Raw genomic sequence first — 10,260 nt, forward strand, 5'->3', positions numbered from 1 at the left:
GTCACAGACCTCTACCTGGAGAGAAGAACAGGTCAGGGAGCAGCCCTGGAAGTCACAGACCTCTACCTGGAGAGAAGAACAGGTCAGGGAGCAGCCCTGGAAGTCACAGACCTCTACCTGGAGAGAGGAACAGGTCAGGGAGCAGCCCTGGAAGTCACAAACCTCCACCACTCAAAGGCAGGAGCCATGGAGGTCACCACCTCAAGAGTCCACTCAAAAGGCATGGGGTGCTCAGGAACGGGTTGCAGGGGATGCTAGCCAGGGCGTGATGCCTCGGGACTACTTCCATCTACGACCGATGAAGCTCAAGTTTACCTTCACCCCTGGCCAGAGAAGGTGAGTGCTCCCAAGCAGGAACGTGTCTGGCAGCCCAAAATCCCTGTTAAAGAAGAGGTGACCATCCACGCCAAACCTCTAAGGTCCCAGTCCCAGAGTGAGGAACAGGTCAGGGAGCAGCCCTGGAAGTCACAGACCTCTACCTGGAGAGAGGAACAGGTCAGGGAGCAGCCCTGGAAGTCACAGACCTCTACCTGGAGAGAGAACAGGTCAGGGAGCAGCCCTGGAAGTCACAGACCTCTACCTGGAGAGAGGAACAGGTCAGGGAGCAGCCCTGGAAGTCACAGACCTCTATCTGGAGAGAAGAACAGGTCAGGGAGCAGCCCTGGAAGTCACAGACCTCTACCTGGAGAGAGGAACAGGTCAGGGAGCAGCCCTGGAAGTCACAAACCTCCACCACTCAAAGGCAGGAGCCATGGAGGTCACCACCTCAAGAGTCCACTCAAAAGGCATGGGGTGCTCAGGAACGGGTTGCAGGGGATGCTAGCCAGGGCGTGATGCCTCGGGACTACTTCCATCTACGACCGATGAAGCTCAAGTTTACCTTCACCCCTGGGCCAGAGAAGGTGAGTGCTCCCAAGCAGGAACGTGTCTGGCAGCCCAAAATCCCTGTTAAAGAAGAGGTGACCATCCACGCCAAACCTCTAAGGTCCCAGTCCCAGAGTGAGGAACAGGTCAGGGAGCAGCCCTGGAAGTCACAGACCTCTACCTGGAGAGAGGAACAGGTCAGGGAACAGCCCTGGCAGTCACAAACCTCTACCTGGAGAGAGGAACAAATCAGAGAGAAGCCCTGGAAGTCACAAACCTCACTTACCCAGAGTGAGGAGCAGGTCAGGGAGCAGCCCTGGAAGTCACAGACCTCTACCTGGAGAGAGGAACAGGTCAGGGAGCAGCCCTGGAAGTCACAGACCTCTATCTGGAGAGAAGAACAGGTCAGGGAGCAGCCCTGGAAGTCACAGACCTCTACCTGGAGAGAGGAACAGGTCAGGGAGCAGCCCTGGAAGTCACAGACCTCTATCTGGAGAGAAGAACAGGTCAGGGAGCAGCCCTGGAAGTCACAGACCTCTACCTGGAGAGAGGAACAGGTCAGGGAGCAGCCCTGGAAGTCACAAACCTCCACCACTCAAAGGCAGGAGCCATGGAGGTCACCACCTCAAGAGTCCACTCAAAAGGCATGGGGTGCTCAGGAACGGGTTGCAGGGGATGCTAGCCAGGGCGTGATGCCTCGGGACTACTTCCATCTACGACCGATGAAGCTCAAGTTTACCTTCACCCCTGGGCCAGAGAAGGTGAGTGCTCCCAAGCAGGAACGTGTCTGGCAGCCCAAAATCCCTGTTAAAGAAGAGGTGACCATCCACGCCAAACCTCTAAGGTCCCAGTCCCAGAGTGAGGAACAGGTCAGGGAGCAGCCCTGGAAGTCACAGACCTCTACCTGGAGAGAGGAACAGGTCAGGGAGCAGCCCTGGAAGTCACAGACCTCTACCTGGAGAGAGGAACAGGTCAGGGAGCAGCCCTGGAAGTCACAGACCTCTACCTGGAGAGAGAACAGGTCAGGGAGCAGCCCTGGAAGTCACAGACCTCTACCTGGAGAGAGGAACAGGTCAGGGAGCAGCCCTGGAAGTCACAGACCTCTATCTGGAGAGAAGAACAGGTCAGGGAGCAGCCCTGGAAGTCACAGACCTCTACCTGGAGAGAGGAACAGGTCAGGGAGCAGCCCTGGAAGTCACAAACCTCCACCACTCAAAGGCAGGAGCCATGGAGGTCACCACCTCAAGAGTCCACTCAAAAGGCATGGGGTGCTCAGGAACGGGTTGCAGGGGATGCTAGCCAGGGCGTGATGCCTCGGGACTACTTCCATCTACGACCGATGAAGCTCAAGTTTACCTTCACCCCTGGGCCAGAGAAGGTGAGTGCTCCCAAGCAGGAACGTGTCTGGCAGCCCAAAATCCCTGTTAAAGAAGAGGTGACCATCCACGCCAAACCTCTAAGGTCCCAGTCCCAGAGTGAGGAACAGGTCAGGGAGCAGCCCTGGAAGTCACAGACCTCTACCTGGAGAGAGGAACAGGTCAGGGAGCAGCCCTGGAAGTCACAGACCTCTACCTGGAGAGAGGAACAGGTCAGGGAGCAGCCCTGGAAGTCACAGACCTCTACCTGGAGAGAGAACAGGTCAGGGAGCAGCCCTGGAAGTCACAGACCTCTACCTGGAGAGAGGAACAGGTCAGAGAGCAGCCCTGGAAGTCACAGACCTCTACCTGGAGAGAGGAACAGGTCAGGGAGCAGCCCTGGAAGTCACAGACCTCTACCTGGAGAGAGGAACAGGTCAGGGAGCAGCCCTGGAAGTCACAAACCTCCACCACTCAAAGGCAGGAGCCATGGAGGTCACCACCTCAAGAGTCCACTCAAAAGGCATGGGGTGCTCAGGAAAGGGTTGCAGGGGATGCTAGCCGGGGCGTGGTGTCTCGGGATTACTTCCATCTACGACCAATGAAGCTCAAGTTTACCTTCACCCCTGGGCCAGAGAAGGTGAGTGCTCCCAAGCAGGAACGTGTCTGGCAGCCCAAAGTCCCTGTTAAAGAAGAGGTGACCATCCACGCCAAACCTCTAAGGTCCCAGTCCTCTAGCCTGCTGGAGATGGAGATCCAGAATGTCCTGCAGCGGGAGAGGGAGCTGGAAGAAGAACGCCGGAATGCCTTGTTCCCAGAAGTGTTCTCTCCTACTGCAGAGCTGGACCAGACATTTGAATGGGAAGATTCACACTCCAGACACTCCTCAGTGGCTTCAGGTGAGGAGCCTGCATTGTTCTCAGCAAAGCCTTAGGGAGCATCCCCCAAACCTTCCCCTTCTTCCCTGCCTTGCTCCCCATCAGGAACTCCCTTTCCCCCCTAATTTTTCAGTCTGCATCTCAGGCTTCCCCCAGTGTCCTCTTTCCTTCACATTCTCTCTTTTCCCGAGTTCTGTGGGTTCCCAGCTCACTTTTTGTGGTTCCCTCTCAACTTCAAAAACATGGAACTTCCTGAATCAGGCCGCTTTGTTCTTGTAGCATCCTTATCCTCAGGCTTGGAAAGGGAGATGACTGGACTGTGTGTGTGTGTGTGTGTGTGTGTGTGTGTGTGTGTATGTATGTGTGTGTGTGTGTGAGCCTATGGAAACGTGTGTGGAAGGAGGAAGCATCCCTGGCTTCTGTTAAGCTGTGAGAGAGAACCATGTTGCCTATCTTACTTTGACTTCCCTTCAGCTTAATAACCACTTGTTTCTTTCCTTCTTTCTTTCCTTCCTTCCTTCTTTCCTTCTTTTCTCCCTCCCTTCTTTCCTTCCTTCCTCCCTTCTTTTGTCCCTCCTTCCTTCCCTTTCTTCATCCCTTTCTCCTTTCCTTCCTTCCTTCCTTCCCTTCCTTCATCCCTTCCTTCCTTCCTTCCTTCCTTCCTTTTTCCCTCATACTACTTCCTTTCTTTCTTTCCTTCCTTCCTTCTTTCCTCCCTCCCTCCCTTCCTTCTTCTTCCTTCCTTCTGTGGAGTAGACTTAAAGGCAAGAAATTGCCTCTGCCTTTCAAGATCTATTTGCTAAATGTGTGACCCTAGACAAACCAGTAATCTCTTCTCTTGGACTCAGTTTCTTTACTTGTCCAGTGCATCACTTGCATCACTGGGTTGTTGAAGAGATGTTTTGTAACCCTTAAAATACTGCAGATAGGTAAAGTAGTGTTATTGTTTTGGTCTTGTTCCACGGATCAACTCAAGAGAAGTATAGGATGAAAGGGAGAAATTTGTCTACAGAGTACTTTGAGATCTTGGCTAATGTCAGTTCCTCCCTGCTGCAGGTGTAACGGGGAGCTACTCCGTCTCGGAATCGCCTACCTTGTCCCCTGTCCGCTTCCACTCAAACTTGGTGTGGAAGGTGACAGAGCAGTCACCGGGACAAGATAAGTCCTGGAAGAAAAGGGATGTAGGGGTAAGTTGTGAGTAAGGAGAGACTTCTCTCTGCTTTACCTAGGAGCCCAGAATTGCCTCCAGGGGATGGCCACAAGATTTCAGATTATCAGTGTCTGAGTGGAAGGGAGTTGGGAGGGAAAGGCTTAGAGCTAGAGTTTCTTGCTGACTTGGCACCTGGCCATGCCATGAAGATGGCTCTGGGGGGTAAGGGGAAGCAAGAGCCCCCCGGAAGGTGAGGGACATCACCTGGGCCTGAAGCTTGTTTGTCTTCCCTACAGTATGCCGGCCTTGACACATCTGACACTGTGGACATACAGGTAAGTCTCACTCTCCTTAGCTGCTGTACCTAGGCTATGGGAGAAGGGAACAGAGACCAGGATGCTGCCTTGGGATGGAGTAACAAGATTCAGCTGTCACTTTCCCTTTGACTTTAAGTTCAGCTTCTCCAGTGATGGGCCTTTGCCCCTTTCATTCCTCCAGTCTCTTCCTGAGCTATCAGAGTCTCAGAGTCACAAAGAATCTAGAACAAAGAATTTAGAATTAGAAGGGATTAAAAATTATTAAATCCATTTTAGAAAAAAGAGGGAGATGGAGAGAGAGAGTCACTGGCAAAGGTCACCTAGCTAGGAAGTACTAGAATCAGGATTACAATTCATATCTTCTCTAGTTTACATCTAGTACTTTTCCTACTACATCAACGTTATAGAAGGCAATAAGAGGTTCAGTCCTCCCCAAGTGAGAATAGATCAGGCCACAGACCAAATGAAGGATACATAGTCCTGAGCTGGGAATCAGGACACTGGCATTTAAATGTGGGAGGACATTGGCTCCTCCTACAACTCCGAATTCACTTTGTAATAATCAACAAAATTTTGGTCCTTTTTCATATGTGGGACTTCAGACTATGTTACTTAAGGCACTTTGAATGCAACAATCCAAGAATCAATTCAGGATTACAGATATATACAAAAATCTTGGTTCCTTCTGTTTGGTCTCTAACATGGGCCCATTCCCTTCCAAGACTTTTGGAGAATTTTATATTTTTGCCTCTAGCTTTCCTCTAGCCTGAATTCAAAGTTTCTGAGGGAAACATCTTAAAGCAGTCCTTGCATTCAGCAGGTACCTAATATTTGCTGAAATTCCAATAGACTTGTGATGAAAAGAACCATCCACATCCATTGAATCCATTGAATATGGCTCAAAGCACAGTATTTTTACTTTTTATTGTTATTCTTGTTTGATTGTTCTTTTTCTCATTTTTTCTTTTCCCTTTTAATCCATTTTTTCTTGCATAGCATGATAAATGTGGAAATATGTTTAGAATTGCACATATTTAATCTACATTGGATGGCTATATATTGCAACCTAGGGGAGGAGGGAAGAGGGAAGAGAGGGAAAAAATTTGGAATATGAGGTTTTCCAAGGGTAAATGTTGAAAACCATCTTTGCATGCATTTGGAAAGGCAAAAAGCTATTAATAAATTGATAAATGTTTGCTGAGGTTTGTAGGATTTCATAAAAAGAATGCAAGCCTTCGAATCAAGAGATCTCGGTTACAGACACTATCTGTGTGAACTGGGCAGGTCATTTGCTGCCTTGAGTCCACTAGTGGTGCCATAGTATACAGAGCCTTGACCCTGGAATCAGGATTTAATCTCAGATATTTCCTAACTATGTGACCAACATTTTACTTTCCTGTCCCTCACTTCCCTCATATGTAAAAGGAGGGAGTTTGATTTGTCTTGCCCCAGAGGTCCCATCCAGCTCTAAATCTTTGATCTTATGACTTCATCCAGCCCCATCTTAATTTGATATGTCATCTGAGGTTTAGAGGAAAAAAATAAATTATCTAGTGATGGACCAAGTATTAAATGGTTCACCAGGATTTGAATTCAGGTTTTCTGACTTGAAATCCAGTCACAGAAGTGGGAATCTAGGTCATTATTACATTATTTATAAAGTACCAACTATGTTCCAGACCCTGTACTAAATTGAGGATCCCCTTCTTCCCTCCCTCTCTAGCCAAAAATGTTAACTTCCCCCTTTCTCTGATTTTATTCTACCCTCCTCCCTCTTGCAGATTATGAAAGCCACAAGGGTTCCGCGACGTAAAAGTGCCTTGGCTGCTCGCTGGGAAGCCGGAATGTATGCCAGTGAGGATGAAGACTGAACCCCCCATTTAGGCTAGACACATGTCAAGCATCAGCCAGTGTAGAGCTTGGGGGGAGCTTGGGTCCATCTCTTCCCCACCTGATTATCCTTCCCCAACCTTAAACCAGATCCTCTCATCAGCAAGTCACTGATAGAGAAAGGAGAAGGCAAGTAAAGATCTTCCTCCTTAGAGACTGTTTTTATATAATCAAAGAAACTAAAATCAGGTGCTAATATTGTTTTTCATGACTGTACATATATAATCTAGATCAAATTGACTGCCTTCTCATGGAAGGGAGAGAGGAGGAAGCGGAGAGAGAATTTGAAAGTCATAATTTTAAAAAATGATTATTAAATAACTGCATATGTATAATCTGTATCAAAGTGTTTGCCTTCTCAAGGAGAGAGTGGGGAAGGGGAGAGAGGAAGGAGAGAATCTGGAGCTCAAAAATTATAAAAAAGAAATGTTAAAAATTGTTTTTGTATGTAATCAAGAAAAAAATAAAAACATTTTTCAAAAAAATGAATGTTAAAATTGTTATTATAATTTGAAATATATATAATATATTTAGAGAAAATATATAACTTTTTAAAAATCAGGTGCTGAAATAAGAAGTGACAGATATATATGTGTGTATTTATAGATATAGATTTTTTTCCCCTTGAACTTGATTTTTTTTTCTCATTTTTTTTAAGTGGGAGGAAAAAATCCTGTTGATTTCCTAGAACCCTTGGTTTCACTGAATTCTAGTCTGGGCTCTATACACTGACTGCTATGTGATCTTAGGCAAAACTCTTCCATTCTCTGGTTTTGGTTTCCTCATATTAAAATAAAAAAAATTGTACTGAATACAATCCCTCTCAATTCTGAAATTCCACATCTAAAGTCCCTTCAGGTTTTCATATTTTGTTTCAAGGGTCCTCCCAGCCCTCTGACATTCTATGTTCCAAGGTCCCTCATGGCTCTAGTGTTCTATGTTCTAAGAGGCCTCTGAGTTCTGAAACTCCATATTCTAAGATACTATAGTTTCAAAGCTATCTTAGCTCTGAAATTCCATGTTTTAAGGTCCCACCCAGCTCTGACATTCCATGTTCCAAGAGCCCTCCCTGTTCTTACTTACTTCCAAGATCCCTCTTGGCTTTGGCTTTCCATGTTCTTCTATATCCTGACATTAACTCTGCCATTCCATGTTTTAAGACCTCTCCTAATTCTAACATTCCACGTTCTAGGGGCTCTCTCAGTTCTGACATTCTGTGTTCTAAAATCCCTTCTAGCTCTAATATGCCATGTTCTAAGGTTCTTCCTAACTATGATATTCCATGTACTAAGAGCCCTCCCAAAAAGCTGCATACCATCTACCAATGCCTTCGTGTAACTTTACATGGCTTCAGCTACCTTATGTGTCTTAGAGCTAATAGGATAGGGTATTGTTCATCCCTTTTTTTGAAAAGGACCAGTGACTTCATGGGCTAATGACTTGACTCATGTGCAAATTAATTTTAAGGGAGGCAGAGTCGAGATCAATCACTTATGTCCGGGGGTTACTTATAAAATCCTAGAATTTGAGTGCAGAAAGTGCTCAGATATCATCTGACACACTCTATTCTGAAAAAGGAATACTCTCCTTATGAAAAAATAAACCCAACAAAATAAATAAACCTTTGGTTAATTTGATTAGAAAAAAGAAAGAAAAAAAATACTAGCATCAAAAATGAAAAGGGTGAACTTACCACCAGTGAAAAAGAAATTAAAACAATAATTAGGAGCTATTTTGTCCAAATGTATGACAGCAAATCTGACAATCTAACCAAAACAGATGAATATATACAAAAATATAAATTGCCTCAATTAACAGAAGAAGAAATAAATCACGTAAATAGTCCCATTTTAGAAAAAGAAATTGAACAAGTAATCAATGAACTTCCTAAGAAAAAAAGAATCCTCTCTCCAAAGTCCAAGACAAGTAATGATCCAAATTTTACTAGGGGAGCCCCTCCCCACCCCACCCCCGCCCCCGCCCCACCCCATGAAAGGAACCCTGCTGCAGCTCACTCCATCTCAGAACAGCTGTAAAAAGTAGAAAGTAAACTTCTCTGTCTCTTCTCTCCAGAGTTCTGGCTTTTTCTTTAGGCACCAAACAGCCGAACTCTCTTTTTCTTGACAACCCTTTGGATGTTAAAAAATATCTATCCTGTCCATTCACACGTACCAATAAGTCTCTTCTCTAGGCATCCATCCCCAATTATTCCAACCAAATTTTCTGTACAGCATATGGTATCCAATCACTTGAATTGAACTGCTCATTTTTGTATCAGTCATTGTCCATCTTAAATGTGGTGGCCAGAACTGAGCACAGCAAGAGTCCAATTAGGGAAATGGGCAATTAGGACCACACTTTCTGAACTTTATGCTCAACAGAATATTAGAACTGGGAGAGCTCTTAGATACTCTTAGAGCTGGGGAGGGACCCTTAGATACTATCAGAGCTGAGGGGGGCTCTTAGAACCCAGGGTGTCAGGGCTGGGAGGGCCCTTAGAACACAGGATATCTAGGACACAGAATATCAAAGCTAGGAAGACTTTAGAACATAAGATGTTAGAGCTGGGAGGGCCCTTAGAACCCAGGAGGTCAGAGCTGGGAGGGCCCTTAGAACCAGGATGTCAGAGATGGGAGGGCCCTTAGAACCCAGGATGTCAGAGATGGGAGGGCCCTTAGAACCCGGGATGTCAGAGCTGGGAACATATTGGAACATATCAATGTCAGAGCTGGACACAGAACATAGAATGCCAGAAGGATCTTAGAAATCTCCTAATGCAACTCCTTTATTTTATAGATGGGAAAACTGAGGTCTAGGGAGTAGAAGAGACAGCTCAGAAATATTTAAGCTCACACAGGAAATCAGAGGCAGAAGCAGTTCAAGAACTGCAGTGTTCTGACTCCAAGTTCTTTCCATGCCCCATGCGTCTCCTCAGCCCAGGAAAGAGACCTCCTCCAACCACTATCCGGTCCAGGCAGTTTCCTGCTGAGAGACAAAGGGGCAGCCCCCATTTCCACTACTGTTGGAAAATCCTGAACAATGACAGTCTGTTTTCCCTGGGAACAATGCCTGTACCCTGTTCCAGTCCCTTGCCTTTGATCTCTCTCACTCTAAAGGGACCAGGCCCCAACTCCACAGTCTGTGTCCTGGCCTGGCCTCTGTCCTGTCTGTTACAGTCAGAGTGCTCCAAGGGATGATTAGTAACTGTGTCTCCTCCCAAGAAAAACAGGCAGAGAGTAAGAGCTGTGTCTCCACCAAATTCAACCTACTGAATCTTGGGCGTCTCCCCATTCAGCTTTTCTGATAAAATAGAGCTGTCTCAGCCTCACATTTAAAGCTCACCATAATGTGACTTCTTCCTATTCAGTTTACCTTTTAATAAAATGAAGGGATTAGAAAAGATAGCCTCTGAGGTCCCTGCCAGTCATAGATTTATGATTCCCCTCACTACCAAGCAACTTTCCTGATTTATTTCATGTCATTCTTCTTTATTGACTCTCTCCTCAAGTCAAAATGGCAGTTATTCCTATTCCTTCTTGTACCTGTGTACCATCATACAGGTTTCCACCTAATCACTCCATACCCTCCCAGCATCTAGAATATATTATCTCCTCATCTCTCCCTGGTAGAAACACCCTTACTGCGATTAAGTTGTTTTCCAATTCTCCCATCTTTAATATTCTGCTTTCTAAGGGCCCTCTCACCTCTGACCTCCTGTGTCCTGAGGGCCCTCCCAGCTCTGACCTCCTGGGTTCTAAGGGCCACCCTCCCAGCCCTGATATTTTCTGTTCTAGGGCCCTCCCAGC

At 46.5% G+C, this 10,260-nt stretch overlaps 1 protein-coding gene across 1 annotated transcript in view; it reads left to right on the forward strand.

Moving 5' to 3' along the window:
- The window catches only part of MISP (mitotic spindle positioning), a 33,215-nt gene extending 25,944 nt beyond the window's left edge, over positions 1 to 7,271 (forward strand). Inside the window, exons 3-15 of the mRNA XM_051972443.1 lie at positions 32 to 133; positions 445 to 495; positions 546 to 596; positions 648 to 1,061; positions 1,167 to 1,268; positions 1,320 to 1,421; positions 1,734 to 1,835; positions 1,886 to 1,936; positions 2,351 to 2,452; positions 2,503 to 3,118; positions 4,154 to 4,284; positions 4,544 to 4,582; positions 6,346 to 7,271. Of these exons, the coding sequence (XP_051828403.1) occupies positions 32 to 133; positions 445 to 495; positions 546 to 596; positions 648 to 1,061; positions 1,167 to 1,268; positions 1,320 to 1,421; positions 1,734 to 1,835; positions 1,886 to 1,936; positions 2,351 to 2,452; positions 2,503 to 3,118; positions 4,154 to 4,284; positions 4,544 to 4,582; positions 6,346 to 6,435 (1,953 nt within the window). The 3' untranslated portion in view covers positions 6,436 to 7,271. The remainder of the gene's footprint in view (positions 1 to 31; positions 134 to 444; positions 496 to 545; positions 597 to 647; positions 1,062 to 1,166; positions 1,269 to 1,319; positions 1,422 to 1,733; positions 1,836 to 1,885; positions 1,937 to 2,350; positions 2,453 to 2,502; positions 3,119 to 4,153; positions 4,285 to 4,543; positions 4,583 to 6,345) is intronic.
- Positions 7,272 to 10,260: the final 2,989 nt, after the last annotated feature.

Source organism: Antechinus flavipes, chromosome 1, assembly GCF_016432865.1.
Source record: "Antechinus flavipes isolate AdamAnt ecotype Samford, QLD, Australia chromosome 1, AdamAnt_v2, whole genome shotgun sequence".
Classification (NCBI taxonomy): domain Eukaryota; kingdom Metazoa; phylum Chordata; class Mammalia; order Dasyuromorphia; family Dasyuridae; genus Antechinus; species Antechinus flavipes.